This window comes from Strigops habroptila, chromosome 15, assembly GCF_004027225.2.
Source record: "Strigops habroptila isolate Jane chromosome 15, bStrHab1.2.pri, whole genome shotgun sequence".
NCBI classification, from domain to species: domain Eukaryota; kingdom Metazoa; phylum Chordata; class Aves; order Psittaciformes; family Psittacidae; genus Strigops; species Strigops habroptila.
In genome coordinates this window covers 1,647,700-1,664,874 of record NC_044291.2, presented here as the reverse complement: position 1 = coordinate 1,664,874, position 17,175 = coordinate 1,647,700, and the positions used below count along the sequence as shown (strand labels likewise).

General features: G+C 48.0%; 1 protein-coding gene across 3 annotated transcripts in view; it reads right to left on the bottom strand.

Moving 5' to 3' along the window:
* Positions 1-752: 752 nt before the first annotated feature.
* Positions 753-17,175, bottom strand: part of NACC2 (NACC family member 2) — a 57,049-nt gene continuing 40,626 nt past the window's right edge. For all 3 annotated transcript variants that reach the window (XM_030507017.1, XM_030507019.1, XM_030507018.1), the window contains exons 3-6: positions 12,206-12,373; positions 9,047-9,152; positions 8,661-8,758; positions 753-6,314 (exon numbers count right to left, since the gene is read on the bottom strand). In XM_030507017.1, the coding sequence (XP_030362877.1) occupies positions 5,815-6,314; positions 8,661-8,758; positions 9,047-9,152; positions 12,206-12,373 (872 nt within the window). In that variant the 3' untranslated portion in view covers positions 753-5,814. The remainder of the gene's footprint in view (positions 6,315-8,660; positions 8,759-9,046; positions 9,153-12,205; positions 12,374-17,175) is intronic.

The following is a 17,175-nucleotide window of genomic DNA, read 5'->3' as shown; positions in this document are numbered from 1 at the left end:
TGCCAAAGACAAGTTCAACACCAGCAACAACCCCATCCCTATGCACAGCCCCAGCCAGGAGCCCCAGCGCAGGGCTTGGACCTCCCGGTGCTCTCCTATGGCCTCACCACCAGAGCCCCATCCATGCCGGTACCTCATGCCCCGGCAGCAGCGGCGGTGCAGGCAGCCACCAACACTGCATCACATGGAGCATCCTCATCGGGCTCAGCTTTGAGCCACGTACTCCCCAAGGCCTGGAAACTCATCACACATGTCTGAGTGCCGACTCCCACTCTGGAAGCGGGAATGCAGTTTCCTCTGCAGCCATCAGTTACCTGCCCCTGTTTTGAGCGCCTGGTGAAGTTTTTCCTGTGATAAACCGGCAGAAAGTGGGGTCTGGCTGATGCAGCATCCTCCGACCTCAACCGAGCACTGGTCTGGGGGCTGTGAATTCAATTTAAAGAAATAATAATAAATAAAGCGAGTGCAGGAGGGAAAGAGGGAGGGAAAGAGGGAAGAAGGGACCATGGGATGTGCTCAGGAAGAAAAGCCATAAGATGCCCAAAGCAGCTGAGGTGAGATGTGGGGAGAGCCCAGGGCAGGGAACTCCAAAAACCCCAAAATTTGGGCAAAACCATACCATTAGCCAAGGTTGGAGTTTGTTTCATACCTTGAAGACGAGCAACTCAGGGACCTGGAGCCCCTTCAGCACCTATTAACTCCTGTTGAACAACATCCACCCCCATAAGGAAAGAAAACCCAGAGCAAAGACCCGCTTTTAATTGTAATTTACTTTATTATTTTGTAAATGTGAATTTTACAAAGCGTTTTACAATTAATGATCACGTCGGGTTGGTTGTTTTGAGGGGGGGTTTAAATGGATTTTTCATCATATGAAAACAGCTACGAACACAGTTCCAGCTCGGGGGGGCAGAGGGGGGTCTTAATCTTGTCTCTTTTGTTTTTAGTTACTGATATATCGTGTCAGCCATGGCTACAAAATAACAGTCTTAACTATACAGAGTAAGAGCACATAAATACTAGTGAATAATGCACGAGAAAACCAACAAAAAGAAGAAGCTAGCATCGTTTGTGGCTGAGACAGTCGAGGAACATAACTCAGTGGTACTGTGAGATTTCCTTACAGCACAGAAAGTATTTTTAACAGTCATGAATTACAGTACTACTTAATACCCTATGAAGACGCTTTAAAAACAACCTTGTACTTTAAGTCCTTTTTTGTTTTTCCCCAAACATTCTGTCCAAAGGATTAATGTTCTATTTGAATCAAGTGCCATCCAAATGTTCAAGTCAAAAATATTTATACATTTATACTCAGTTGTTTTACTATTTTTTTATTATTTTTCTTTTCTTCTTTTTTTTTTTTTTTTTTTTTTTTTTTTTTTATTCTAAAAATAGTATTGCAAGTTTTGGCTTTTACCTTGACATAAAAATCACCATTTTGTGTGCAAAACGCTTTAACAGTGGAAGAAACTCGTCGGAGGAGTCGAGGGGTTTCCAATGTCAGACGTGGTCCCCCCCAGCCCGCGCTCGGGGCTCGCTTGCTCACAGCACGATTCAGAGAGCAGGAACACTTTGAACAGCAGTTGGAGCCCGGGGTGGCCGCGGGCTGGCAATGGGGCGGTGGGGGTGCAGTGCCGGGGCTCACCCCGGCTTCCCGCGGGCCCTTCTCCACTCGCAGACACACGAGTGATCTGAGGGACCCCCTGTGGGCTAAGGGCTGAGGGGAGGGAGGCGGCAGCTCCCTGGGATGCTCTGCTCCCCCGGTGAGCCGTGGGTTGTTCCAGTTTTGGGGGGTCGGATGGGGTGGAATGAGGGGAGCCACCCATGGAGAGGCTCCCACCACCAGCCCCACAACCCCCGGGGGGATCACGAGGGTGAAACCACAGTTAGAAGAATGAAACCATCAAGGTGGCAAAAAGGACCCGCTCCCCATCTTCTGCCGGCACCATCCCTCCTCCCGAGCCCCTTCCAGCCCGGGGGGCACCGGGGGCTCACCGTGAGCCCCGGCTGATGCCGAGCGGGACCGGGGTGCAGCAGAGGCCATGCAGCCCTTCTGCAAAGCAGCAGCTCTCAGGGTGGTGGTAACCGGTGCTAAGGAGGAGGAGGAGGAGGAGGAGGAGGAGGAGGAGAGGGGCTGGCTTCTACACTATATGGCAGCTGCAGGTAATTTGGATGCTTACACTCGGTTTTCTTTAAAGGTGCTTGGTATAACTTTAGATATATAATATACATGTAATATTGCTAATAGTCAAGCATAAGAATAAAGGTGCAGACATACCATAAATACTGATGCTTTGATTTTACACTGTCAGACCTAGGTGAATGCAGTTTCCTATTCACATTATAAAGCAGCCCCAAATTCTATAATTGCAAATAGTGTCGTAAACAAAGAGGAGGAAGGAGTCGGTTCTGATCTGATCTTCTTCATCTGTTTTCCTTGGAAAAAAAAAAGGATCAAAAAATTCTAAGGCACTCAGGAAAGCCGCATACAATCGATGACTGCTCTGTTCCCACCTTACATTCAGTGTTTGAGAGGGGTTACTCTATTTTTTTTTTGTTGTTTTTGTAGGGTTTTTTTTTTTTCTCGGAAGAATACAATCATTTCCATGTAACATTTTCAAACATATCATTAATCCTCCACACACAGGAAACATTAGTGCAAAATGCTTGCCCTCATCTACCAGATAAGGAGAAACCCAACGCCCTTCACATTTTAGAAGTTTGCCTTCCTAATAATAATAATTAATAAAACAAACCCAAATAATAAAAAAAAAGAAAAAGAAATGAAAGAAAATGGAAAAGGAAAAAAAAAAGAAAAAGAAAGAAAAACCCCCAAAATATACAGGAAGTTGTGCTAGGTATAAAAATATATATTTTCACTGTGCAACTTGACTCTCTTCAGACTCTCTGTCCTAAGCCATTCAAGTACTTCTGCTGCTGCCCCCGGGGTGGCCCCACTGGCCAAGGACCGACTGCCTGGGCTCGGGTTTGGTCCAGAGTTAATCCCTACAGCCAACTGCAGAGGCCGGCCGCGGGGCTCGGCCTGCTCACCAGCCCCAGCAAGTGCCAAAAAGGAGGAGGAATCCTTTGCATTATCTCTTTTAATATATATTTATATAATATATATATATACGCACACAGACACACACAGGACGACTTTTGATCTCCGACACCCGGCTCCGCTCCCAGTTTGCCTCAAGCTTTTGGCAAACCCAAACTGTTGGGGAGGTGGTGGAGGAATAGCCCCCCCCAGTCCCTCCAGCCTGGCTGAGCTGCCCAAGAGCTGGACCCCAGCAACTGCTCCCGGGGAATGGGGACACCCCCATGGCCAAGGACCTGGGCCACTCCACCTCCTTGGGGATGGCTGGGGAAGAAGGGCACCCCAAGCTCAGCTCTGTGGTCCCCAGTACACCCCCTGCTCATGTTTGCCCTCCAGCTGCATGCCCCCGGTACAGGTAAGCACCAACAGGCATCACTGCGCAGAAGGAGCCTCCTCCCATGGTGCTGCCGGGCACGGGACGAGCTGCCCCAGCTCTGGGCTTCAGCAAGAGCACGAGTTTTATTTGCTGACGTGGGTAAAGTGCAAATAGAGCCCCTGGCCCTGCCCGTCCCCACTCCTCTGAAGCATCACACACCTCTCCGCAGCTCATCACGCTGCCACCCTCACCAGCCCTCACCACCGGCAGGTCAACTGGTCCAGGGCATCATGGTCTACCCAAGCCAAGCCATGTCAAGCCAAAAACCAGAATCTGTGCCAGACATGAGGCAGGAACCACCCCATCACTGATTTCTTTTCCTGGAGCAGTGGACCAGGCTAAGCGCCAGGCAGCTTTGTTACTACGATGCAAAAAACTGCTTCAAGTATCAAAGAAAACAAAACAAATGGCCAAAAGTTGGGTTATCCTCTCCTCCCGCCCCCTTTCCCTATGGAAATACAAAGAAGGAAGAAAACCCTGAGCAAGCACTGTCTGGATTCAGGAACCAAAGCAGGAAAGAGAAGAGCACAGCCACAGTAGCCTTCAAAGTGACTCTTTGTGCACTTTGCACTTGTTCATAGTCCCAAACTTGCTAAAGAACAAGCTGCAAATATCATTAAAGCAGGTGTTTAGTCACAGTAAAGATAGTAATTCTAAAAGAAAAGGAAAAAGCCATACTTGGCTTCCACATCACTGCCCCCATCCCTCGGGGCACCCCGGCCTCAGCATCCCCATGGATGCCCGGCATCCCCCAGCCCGGCAGCAGCACCCAGGGTGAAGCTGCAGCAAGAGGAAGGGACTCCAGGTCCTTGGGGCATTCCAAGGGTGAGCGGGCAGAGCTGATGCAGGCAGGAGGCAGCGAGGGGGGTTAGATGGGACCTGCTGCCCAGCCAGGCTCCAGGGCACCTGTAGGTCCCACCCCAGCTCCTGCACCATTGAGCTGAGGCCATCTGGGGCCACCAAAATCAACACAGCCCGGGGACATCAGCTTTCAACACAGGAAAAAAATAGAGAAATAACTCAACATTGGGCTTGTACCCCAGGAGGGCCTGTCTGGAGGATGAGCAAGAGACAAAACACCTCCTCCTCCCCAAAACCTCTTCACAGAAGGCAACAAAGCTGATTTTTTCTTTTTTTACTTTTTTTGCATCCAATACACTCCAAATTATTAAAAAGTGGGAGCCTGGTTGGCCTGGGGGGGAGGGAAGGGGCAGTGGATGAGCCCCGCACACCTCACTGTGCCTCCAGTGCGGATGCTGCTGGGAGCTGACACCAAGAGCTCCAGGCTCCATGCCCTTTGGAGCAAGAATGTGTTTTCCATGCTCGGATTCCTCTCCAAAGCCCTTTAGAGGTTACTGAAGGGGGCTTATTCACCCCCCAGGAGGTGGCCCCAGGACCTGCACACCCTCCTGCAGTGGCTGCCATGAGCCCAATCACCCAAGAAGTGGGTGATGTGAAGGTGCAAGGAAGGAACAGCAAACAAAAAGGAGTCGCTGGGAGGGAGGGAGAGAGAAACCAAACCCCAAACCCAGCCGTATTGAGGGAAAAAACCCGACAACAACCACAACACCGGCCAGGGCCTCCACCTGCATCCCACACAGTCCTCCCCACACATGCAAGCCTGAACTCCCGCGGAACCATCCCTGATCCCAGGAACTGGATAACACTCCCGGAGACAACGGCACCGAGTCCCCGCCAGCCTCCAGCAGTGGCTGGGCACCGCAGCACCCTGCCCTGCAGCACCCACTGCAAGGGGCTCCCTCCGACGCCAGAAGCCTGTCACGATTTCCCCCACCCTGTCCCACTTGGCTAAAGCCCTTCTGCTAGAGACAACCATCGCCAGCCACAGCTCCTGCACCCTCACACACCTCGCTTTCCTGTTAAGTGACGCTAAAACTTTCTTTAGAGGACAAGGTTAACGATGGCTTTACTTCTGAGCTGAGTAATGGATGGGGTGGTGATGACGGGGGGTGGGGGGTGGCTAGCTTTTCTCCTCCCCTTCTTAAAATAAAACCAAAAAAAAAAGAGAAAGGAAGAAAAAAAAAAAAAAAGGAAAAAGCTACAATCTTATAGACTAACCTCAGGAATATCAAAAAAGGAGCCCAATAGTTTTTAAGTAGGTCGCCACAGACCTAGTCGTTTACAGTATAACGAATGCGATTATTTCCTTCATAAATTTTAAATACAAGCAGAATAAAAATCACATTTTTTTCAGGCAACAGTAGCAGTTCAGTAGGTAAGTGGCTTGATCACATTGTTTTGTTTTGTATTAGTAATGCATGCAAGCAGCTTTAGTATTACAGATCCCTTATAGGTCATGAAATGTTTGCTCTCTTTATAAAGTCCCTCCAAAAGTACCATCTTGTCTTCTCACAGGAGTTTCGGGCCGGCTGGAGGAGCCCGAACCTTGTTCAAAAGGTTGCGGAGTGCTTTGGGTATCCGATGCCATAGCATCTGTGGCAGCTGCCTCCTGTATCACAGAGCCAGCCCCTTCGGCATCCTCGCTCTGTTCGAAGGACTGGTTGGATCCATTGCTTAGCTCTACATTCACTGTGTTAGTTCTCAAGGCTACTATAGTTCCTGAATCGCTCCTCCTTTCTGCATAGATTCGCTGCTCAAAGACCTGAGCAGTGTTGGGCTGGAATTCAGGATCCAGGGGGACACTGTTTGTGGTGGAGCCCATGACCGTGCGGTACATCTCCATCCCTTCCGGCAGCATGGACTTAATCTTCGGCAGCCAGCGCTTGCGGACCCGGCGGGCGTTGGTGCACATATCGGCTGCTATAACATTCATCTCGCTTTCCTTAAAGCTCGGGGCAAAATTCTGACAATACACTGCAAAGACAGGGATACACAGAGCTGAGGATTCAGAGGAAGCATCACAAAGGTGGCACAGAGGTGAGCAAAGCCTCTGTCCCGTCCTAGAGACCTGCAGATGCCATGGAGAGGAGCTTCACCCATGGACCGGAGCTCTCGCAAGCAAAGACTTACAGACAAGGATTCCTCAGCTTGAGACTGAGACAGTCAATAAGGGATAAAGCCAGAAAGCATAAAAATCCCAGCTGGCCCAGGGAAGGGGGCTGGAAAAGGACCGCTAACCCACAGAAGACCCAGACACTCACGCTGGGATGGCCAAAAGCAGAGATGGACACAGAAAAGGTCGACATGAACACCTCGACAGTAGATCCATTAATGGCTCTTAAAGCCACAGAGGTGCAGGCACAGCTGTGGGGCTGGGATATGTCAGAGCTGCTCTTGACTGAGCAGAGGAGCTGCCCAAAGGACTGTCCTCTGTCTGTCCCACGTCTCGTGCCAGCCACTGCAGGGCCAATCAGTGCTGCATGGACCCCCAGCCCCACCAGCGTGGCTGCTCCGACATCCCTTCACCAGCACATACTCTGCAGAAGCCCAGCAAGACCTTGGCTGCAGCCCTGCTCCTCCACAGGGACCAAGCACCTGATGTTATGGAACAACATCCAAGGAACTGCCACAGTGAATAATTATCAGCTAAAGCTTGTGCACAAGGTAAAATTCAGGCAATAAGAAGTCATCTTATGCCCTGACGCATGACAGTGCCACTGGACAGTGATGCCTTTCCAACCTCTGAAGGCATTTGCAAACCTCAGCAAAGACCAAGCCTGAAAGATCCAGACCCAGGGCTCTGCAGTGTGAGCTGCTAACAGGGAGCCTGTCTTAGGAGAGCACCACCAGCACAGCTCACTGATTTTGTCTTTATGTACTGAACATCTGCCATCTTATCCCTTTTCTCCACATGCTACAGATCTCAGGGGGTGGCTGGAAGGCCCCTGGAGTTCAGCAGCACAGCAACAGTTAGGGAGAGGAAAGATTTATCTTCCCAATCTTAAAAATAAAAAATAATAATAAAAAACCTGCTTAGAGTTTCATTTTCCAGCACAATAACGTTTACATAAAGATTTACTATCCAGAATCCAGCGAGGGTGAGAGAACACATTGCTTTCCACTGTATATCAAGCCTGTGGTAAACAGGCTTTGCTGCACTAACACATCAGGGTGTCCTGTACCACCCAGGTCTTCACTCATCAGCAGGCACCTTTTGTCCCACAGCACGCTCTTTGTATTCAAGGGTGACTTCAAAAGCCAAGTATTTAACCATTTGTTTCTAGTGCCTGCCATAAATAACTAAACTACCTTGATAGAAGTAACCAAACTCTCCTTTTCTTGTATAAACACCAACGTTGGGCACAAACATGCAGGTAGCCCTGCACATCCCAGCCCTGGCTCTAGTTAGGGTGCTGTGTAATCATGCAAACACAGGGGATCTTACCTGCAGGACAGCAGAAGAGGTGTTAAAAAGCTGAACCTTTTGCACCCCCAGTTCTGAGACAGAGCTCAGCAGCTCTACAAAGACAGACCCACCAGCCAAGCCACATGGCATGATGCAGAGCTTTGTCTGCAGCTCCAACGTTAAAACCAAAAGCTCCTGTCGCTTTATGCAATCGTTTAAAAGGCAGTTACCTGCAGCAGGGCTCCCATTGTAGGTAGTTAGAAAAAAATAGAGGTTTACAAAACGCATTCAAGGAAATAAGACTGCAAAAGTACCAGACAGGCTGTCGGAGAGATGGAGAGCGGGTCACCCCACTCCAGCATCTACCACAAAGACCAACAGTCCCAAAAGTCCAGGGCATGGCCGCAGCCCAGGCAGAGCACAGCCAGTGCCACCAAGGGATGGGTGGAGAATGTCTCTGGGTGACGGGCTGGACCTGTAAGTTCTGCTCCTATAAACCAGGGGATCTGGTGGAGCCCAGTGCTTGGATGAGCCCGGGGGCATAAAGCCAGCACACAGGGATGGCCTGTTTCAGTGGTGTCAAGCTCTGAATGCTGCCAAAAACATAACTTCAGTTTCCTCCTTAGAGCATCTATCAATAAGTTAATTAACTGTAAAATTACTGCTTTAAAATATAGGAAAACTGTCAAGCAGCAATAACGTTTTATATTAAGATACTGCCAAAACCCACCAAAAAATTAACTTCTGCCCCAAACTGATGCAAAAAAAAATTAAGAAAATTAATTTTCCTATAACCTGATTTCACCACAGATAGTTCCCATTGTTACACAACAGAGATGGCCTTCCCTGCTCAGGTTTTGGCTTTGCTCTTAGCCTGCTGTTCCAACAGAGCAGCAGTAAATCTCTCTCCTTACATTTGACTGCATTAAGAACCCTGCTGTCCAGGGGCTTCCTGCTGGGATCGCTCGTGGAGGACCGGATTCCAGTTCCGCAGCTGTTGGCAAGCGTGTTCCTGCAAGAAAGGCAAAGGAGGATCCTTACACTGGGGACTCCAGGTGACAGCCACTGCCTTGTCCTCTTCCCTTTAGGTTCTTATGGAGGGATCACCATGCTACACAATTTTAAGGTAAGGAATTGGAAACCCTTGTGCTCAGGTTCATGCATCACTAAGAAAAAGCACAGAAATCAGTGCAGCACATATGAAGGATGAAGTACTCATGACATACATTGTCTACTAACATGCTTAAACCATCAGAAAATAAACCAAATCCCTTGTGTTTTGGAGAGCAAGAGGACATACCGATCGAAGAAGGTGGCCAGAAGACGTCTCAGAAGGACCTTGTGTTTGACACCGGCACATAAGTGGCAATTCATCAGCTGCCCGCGGGTGATATAAACACCTGAGCCTGGAAGGGTTGGAGAGAGAGAATTCAAAATTAAACCCTTGTCTCACTGACAGCATCGCCTCCGAGCATGAGCAAACTGCTCCTGTGCTGGTCGGCCTCCAGTGTTAACACAGGAGGGAGTGTGTTCTTCACACGCTGCTATGGAAGCCCACCAAGGGCAGCAGGATCTTTGGAAAAGCCTAGCAGGGACTGTCATCACTGGCGTCATGGCAAGTCCCTCGTAAGAATAATAACTAATCTTATCTGTATGGAAATCAAATGAAAGTATCCTCCTTTTTTTCTTGCAAATACACACAGAGCAAGGCTTTATACTGTGATTTTATATGTACAGATCAGATTATTTATTCTTTCTGAAGGAAGAAAACCCCAGTCCATTTGGCCTTTCATTTTCTCAAGTGAAAGGCTGCAGAACACAGAGCTAGAAAGAAAAGAAAAATCCCCATCTAGCAGAGAAGGGGTACAGGGTTACACTACAGATGTAACTGCTTCCAAAAACCCCAGCCCATCACCTCCTGATACTTCTGGTGTGCAGGGAATTTTCCTTCTAATGCACAGGAACTGCCGACTTTGAAACACGCTGTCTCTAAGAATGTTCTCCAGCAGAAAAAAGAGCCCCTGCCAAAGCAGCTGTACACGTCCAGGGCTTTGGCAGGGCTTTACAGCAGGTTTCTTATCAAACCCTTTTACTTTGCACATAGCCACACAGACCAAACTGCTCCTGCCTCAGCATCCGCTTGCAGGGGGAGATTATCCTATTTTTCAAGCACACAGTTATACGAGAGGGTTCTGGTATTTGCTTTTAATTAAGATTAAATAACAGGTTCTTTCTGGATCCAGAACACACTCTGTTCTCAAGATACAAAAACATGTACTGGAGCAATAGAATTACCTCCTGGATTTCCAGGAAAGACTACGGATGATTGTCCATGACCTTCCGGATGAAGACAGAGCTGCAGAGCAGCCCATGCCATCAGGGCAGGCACTGGCAGCTCCCTAAGCCCAACCCTCTGCCCAGGGATGGCAGCCCAGGCCACCGGTTCTGCCCCAGAAAACAGCGATCACCACTTGGACCTCTGAGCTTCTCAGTATGCATCTTATCATAGAATCCCAGCCTGGTTTGGGTTGAAGGGACCTTAAAGCTCATTCGGTTCCAACCCCTGCCACGGGCAGGGACACCTTCCACTAGAGCAGGTTGCTCCAAGCCCCTGTGTCCAACCTGGCCTTGAACACTGCCAGGGATGGGGCAGCCACAGCTTCTCTGGGCACCCTGTGCCAGCGCCTCAGCACCCTCACAGGGAAGAACTTCTGCCTAAGAGCTCATCTCAATCTCGCCTCTGAGGTTAAAGCCGTTCTCCTTGTCCTGTCCCTACAGGCCCTTGTCCAAAGCCCTTCTCCAGGTTCCACGTATTCTCTTCCATGCAGAGCATCTGCCCATCAGATGTGCAATGACTGCCAGACTTGTTGAACACCTTCTTGGACAGAGCTGCTGAAGTTCACAGAATGAATCATGGCACGAGTAATTAGAGACAAAAGGAAAATGCTCCAAAGTAGAGAGCTGAGGAAAACTTTTGCTGCAGGCAAAGCCCCCGCTCCAACTCTCAGCCAGTTTGAGACAGGAATTAGCTTCCTTCAGCAGCTGTATTTTAAGAGCTAACCCATCAGAGGGTAACTTCACTTTAATAAATAAAAAACAACCAAGGCAGCCACTATCAGTTAGTGATATTAATCTACTTTTTTTCTCAGATTGAAAAATGTAAATCAAGCAGAGCTGCCTCAAGCCAATTTGCAGCTCTCACTGTGAAAATAACCTGCACCACTTGATGGTTTTAAGAAATCTCACATAAAATGTAAATGGGCATAAAATGAATATTCCAGATATAAAATAATACTTGTGGCTGTATGCTGTGCTGCGGCGTGTGTGTTTTACTCCTGCCTTCCATCAAATCCCCATCTTCCATCAGACAGAAACCTTTCTGGGCATCCCCTGAAATTCAGATTCCTTCTACAGACTGAAAATAAAATCATGCTACTCACCATGAGATAAATGACCAGAAGGAAAGGAAAACTAATTTGGATTGATTGCACTGCCACATATAATTTTTATACCAACGGCTTTACAGGTATTAATTAAACCCCCCACAGTGGCAGCAGGTATGGGCAGTTGTGCAAAGATCACTTCATCTAAACATAGCTACATCCAGGGGAAAAACCACCCAGCAGCATGGGCTATAAGCTGAGAGGAGCACTGCAGCAAAGTGAAGCTGAGGAAAACTTACAAAATATAGTTATTTAAACTGGAATTTGACCTGGGCACCCCAGTTAAACATTCATCTCCTGTGCAGCACTCGAGGTACCTGGGCTGCAGGCTGGCATGGACACATTTGACAGCTACTGGATTTCACTCTTTATCCAGCTCTACAACACCAGTATCATTAAAAGCTAAACAGCACCATCTTCTACCTCGGGTTGGCCATAAATCCTTTATAGAGAAGTAGTGAGTTCTTCCAATATCATAAACTCCCCTCAAAATGAAAATAAAGATGGAAGAAAGGACCAAACCCAATTCCTTCTCTTCCTTCCCACTGCAGGGTTTGACCACATAGTAACACCTCCAATTTTATAAGACCTTTTACAGGCTTCTCAAAGCTTGTTCACTGACACAAACTTTATCTCCATTGCTTTGTAAATCTGATAATGTGAGAGGGTTTTGGGGTTTTCAGTAGGTTTTTTTTAGATCTGTGCATCTAAATCAAACCACAATTGTGATGCAGCCTGCACCAATCAGGAAGAACACAAGCTGGAGAATTCAATTAAAATGCTAAATTAATTCAATTGAATAAATCCTGTTAATGACACATTTTTCTATCAGCAAATTAAAGGAAACTTAGAACTTTTTAAAAGATGATTGGTGATGAATAATCCAGAAAGACACAGCAAGGGCACACAGGATGCTTGACTCCAGCAACAGTGCAGGATGAACACCACACTTCAAGCAGGAAAACATCAGTGATCCTCAGGAATTCTCAACCAAAGAAAAGTTCCCCCTTCGTTACCTGCAACGAGCTCAAGCTTTTCTCCAGGATCTCCCTCCGAGTAGAGTTTTGGGTGGCAACGGTATCCGATTTGACTGATAAGACTGGCTGGGAGAGCAACAAGATCCCGTCGGATGAGGACACAGGAGCGGTTCTCCAGTGGGATCTGCTCTGGCTTCTCTTGAGCAACTTAAAAATTAAAAGAGAAAACCATTAAACCAGCTCATTATGCAGGAACAGCATTAACAGAAGGTCAGGTTTTGAATTTTCCACATAGCTGCTGGAAATATTCCTCCCCTCCAGATGCTGTTACCAGGGCTATCGGCCACAGGGCAGATGCCACCTGAAAGCATGGGAAGATCCTCTGGTCTCCCCCATCACCTACCACAGCAGCCTTGTATGTGCGTTCAGGTTCTGCGAGAGGGATTCTTAGAATCTAATTATGCTTTAACTTTGCCTAAGTTAATCATTTATGAAAACGGGCAACTCTGCACAGCTGGCATCATTCTGCAAGCGCAGCATACGAAGCTGGCTTCCCCAAACACTCCCTGAAGAACAGCAGGTTACTTCACCAGGGGTTTCTAAAATAGGCAATAATTGCCCAAGTTTGATAAATACCTGCATCAGTGCTAAAGCTACTTCTCCTGATGGCTTTTTCCTGCTGAAGTTAAAAGCCAGGCTCAGCAGATACCCACTGCACTGAGAAAGGTCACCGTAGCCTCCCCTGAGAACGGCACCCACCAGCCACCTCCTGCAAGCTCCAACTCACACCCTTAAGCTCCTTCTCTTACTCTGCCTGTTGCAGGCGACTGTTTCCTCTCAGCAACATGCGACACCCCAACCAACAAGCCCAAAAATGTTACTGAGCTGTGGCTTCAAAACCAAACTACTGGGGTTTGCCAGGACACGGCTGTGACTTGCCCCAACATATCACTCCCGGAGCCCACCACTGCGCATTAGCAACCATTAACACTGAAAAGCTGGAAGTTCTGAGCAGTCCTACCAGCACTGGGCAAGTCTGTGTCTTGTGGGCATACAGAGGATTCCTTGCTAAAGCACATTTACACTGCAAGTCCACAGGCTTGCCTAAAATTACAATTTTTGACACCAAATTGGGCTGACGTGTACGCCAACTCCAGCTGCATTGGGACATGGTGGGAGCAGTTACAGTTCTGAATTGCAGCCCAGCTCTACAACAATCCATCTTTTCTTAACCCAAAATGTGATAATGGTGCAAGTGCCACACATAAAATGAAACTCAGCTCTGTGCTTCAATACCTGTGAATGCAGAGAGAAGAAAAAAACCCCAGCAATTAGCGTTTCTGAACTCAAAATGTCTCCTGCTCAAGAGGTGCCTTTTCCTGCAATTATTTTGGTGTTCTGGGGGCCACTTTTCCTCTCTCTAGATAAAATAACAAGTTTTGCAGACTTGTTGCTGCAGTAACCAAGGGACGATGGCTCGGGTACAATGGGAGCAGTGTTCTAACTAGGACATGCCCCGCGCCGCCGTGCTGTGCCGTGGCATCCTATCGCAGGCACGGGGCTGGAGGCATCATCACCCTCATCTCTCCCTCCTTCCCTAAAAAGTCGGAATACCAGGAGGATGCCCCTTGGTCATGGAGCTGCATCGTGGCAGATGCAGCATTTCCCTCAGTGATTAAGGACCAAACAGCAGCAAAACAACTCCCACGATGATTTGAAACTAACTTCTCTTGCCATCACAGCCCGGTTATCTATGTGAAGGGCTGTGCAGTGCTGATGTGCAGTCCCACGGGCACACAGCATTTTCACCAACTACCACATTTCCCTGTTTAATAGCACTTCCAAGCATCCAGACACCCTCTCCTTGGAGATGGGAGTCACCTTCAGCACGTACAGAGGAAGCATGTCAAAGACCTCCTGTATTTCTGATGCTTTCAAAGAGTGATAAGCAGAGTATATCCAAGTAAATACCAGTATTTTCCAGCTTAAAACAATCAAAAGCAGAGGGGCGCTGGGAATGGGGGAACCAACACTCAGAGAGGGCCTGCTCTGCTGTCCTTCACAAGCTTTTTGGCTCTGGCAATGCATGGTCACCACAGCACGCTACAGCACAAGGGCCACTGCAAAATGCAAATTTCAAGGGGAGAGGATGCAGGAGGAATGGAGACCACCATCAGCTCCCACCCAGAGCACACAGGCTGAACTAAAAGGTAAAATTATATATACATCACATATGAGCTATTGTTCTGCTGATAAATCCCAAAAAGCAGACTGGGATGTGCCAAGAACCTCAGTAGCAGCAACAGAAGACAGGTGAATGATGTTACTGGGGGCTAAAAGAGAATTTGGCAATAGCTTTATGACATTCCTGACCACCTAAGACACAGCAGTTGTTAAGCTGCTGAAGGGAAGCCATGCAGACTGAGATGGATTCTCAGAAAGTTTCTTAGAGGCCTCCAGTTAATTTTTAAGCAATATAAAGGCTGTGGGTCTCCAGGGAAAGCAGTTGCAATCAATATCCCAAATGAGACAGAGGTCAGAGCAGGAGAAGGCTCCTCACAGCTTGTGACCCAACACTGCTGTAATGGGAACAGAGGAGAACTCAGACTTAAGCAGCCATCAGCCATCTCCTCCTCCTGCCCGCTCCTTCATCAAAATGCTGTCACTGAAGAAATTAAAACACCTACAACATCCAAGTGGCAAACAGCTACAGCAGGCAAGGACAAACCTACCTGCTCTACCACTTTCCATAGACAAACATCCAATAAAAACCCATTTTGGGGCCAAAGAGATGCTAAGGTAGCAAGAATGAGGCAGGCAAGGGAAAGATCATCACAAGCACTGTGCTCATGCTACCATCCTGGAGGAATTTTGAAGGATTTGGTGTCAAACCTGTTTCCTGAAAGAAAAGCAGCTTTTCAGGAAGACAATGCTGCCGTGCTGGTTGGTAACAATCTTGCCTTGAAGGAATTCTTTGCTTTTGAAGGCACTTCACTTCCTATACATGGAGCCATTGAGAGCCATTTCTTCCTGTGAGCCATTTCTTCCTGTGAAATCAAATACTTCATAAACTAAAATTTGGGCTAAAACGACCAAGTGCAACTCAATCCATGATTCTGTTTTGACTACAGCTGTCCTGCTGGCTCGCTGCCTACAAATCTCTCATTAAACATGGGCACCAATCATTGTTTTTGGACTTTGTTTCCATTAAAACATCAGCACAAATTCAGTGATACTAAACAAAACCGACCAAAGATTTAGGCCTTTCAGTGCCACCTCAATTCAGCAGATAGCAATCGGTTATGTAAAGAAGCAGGATACAAGAGACACTTTGGTCCCATGTTCTCAAAGAAAGCCAGTCTGTTTGGCCTTTATGCTCTGAAGAACAGGATAGTATTCGCTTCTAATTAATTTGTATCTTCAGAGGGCAGCGGCTCCTTCCCTTTGAATGAAAGGACAAACAATGTGAGGTATTGTTTAACACAGTTTTGTTCTCGACCAAGAAAGGAGCCTACCAGCTAGCGGAGAGGGGCCGGAAATCATTACAGAGGAAGCAATGAGAGCTGCCAGCCAAACACTGCTATATTTTATCTATCTCGAACTTACATGGATGCTGCAGCTGGCAACAATTGGACCAGAATGGGAAACATCCCCGGTTTTCTGGCTGAAGAAGCAGCTCGGAGGAAAGCTGGAGCCACGGGTGCTCTGTGGCTCCAAGCTTTGTGTGATGCTAGAGGCACATGTCCTCTTTGTCCCTAAAACATACGGTCCAGCTCGGAGGTCCATCACACCTTCTTGCTGAGCGCACAGTGGTTTTGGTCATGGCAGGACAGTTGCACCAGAGATGCTGAGCCCACACAGCTCCTGTTGATCCTCACTGGTGATGGGCAACAACCTGCTTGGGCGAGTGCCTGGGGTCTGGCAGGGCTGGGAATTGCTGGCCACACACTTGGGGCCAATATTCACTTATTTCCTTAGTTCCTGACAATTCAAACACCAGGGCTTCAAAATTATTCCTGAATCCCCAAGCCCCACCAGCCTGGGTTCTCCTCTTGACCATTTACTGCAGATAAACTACAACATACTCCCGTGGGTAGGAAACAACTATCTCTGTTTTAGGAATGGGATTCTGAGATACAGAAAGACCAGAGTGATGAACCCTCACTCAAAAGTTAACATTTAGAGAACCCCAGCACGAAACCACAAATCATGAGCCCTGGTCCAACACAACGGTTCCAAAACCATCACCTGCTCCCCTGCCAACCACCACATATGCAAACACAGGGATAATTCTCCCTGCTCTCTACATGGCAAGAAGTTTCTTTTCACATAGCTACACTTTACAAACATTTTTATCCCATTAGCCTATTTTCCACTGGCAGTGGGACTAGCCCAAAAATAGCATCCCTGCTACGGCGCCGGCATTGCCAGCATCAGCCTGCGTATGTAAACCTGTACCACAGAGGACACACGCACGCACTGCGGGACAGGGAGATGATATAGTCCCAACTGGGATAGTTTACGTTTTACAATTAGTACATTTATAACAACGGGCTGGAATGGAGAGATTTGATTTGTGACCTATTTATACAGGGAGGTAATCTGGAATTAGTATAGGAAAAATATTACTGGTTTATAAATACCCCTATCTTGCCTTCGCTTCACATCTCAGCCAGGAGTGAAACATCTGCCAGCCTAAAATTAAACATCTGTGTTTTACGGTGAGGAAACTGGGACTGGAGGTTTAATGCCAAAAAAGGCCAGAGGCTGCATGTCCCCGGTGTGGGGCTCGGCTGCCTCCGGCTGCTCAGCACCACTGGTCCCTGTGCCGGGATGGGCGATGCCGGTGCTGGCGCGCTCCCATCAGCACACAGCGGTGCTTCCAGCAGCAGGGCTGTGTGAAAAAGCAACAAAATGCCAAAGAAAAATCTTCTAGCAGCCTTCCAGCATCTAAAGGGGGTGAGATCTAAAGAAATCTGGAGAGAAGCTCTTCCCTGTGAGGGTGCTGA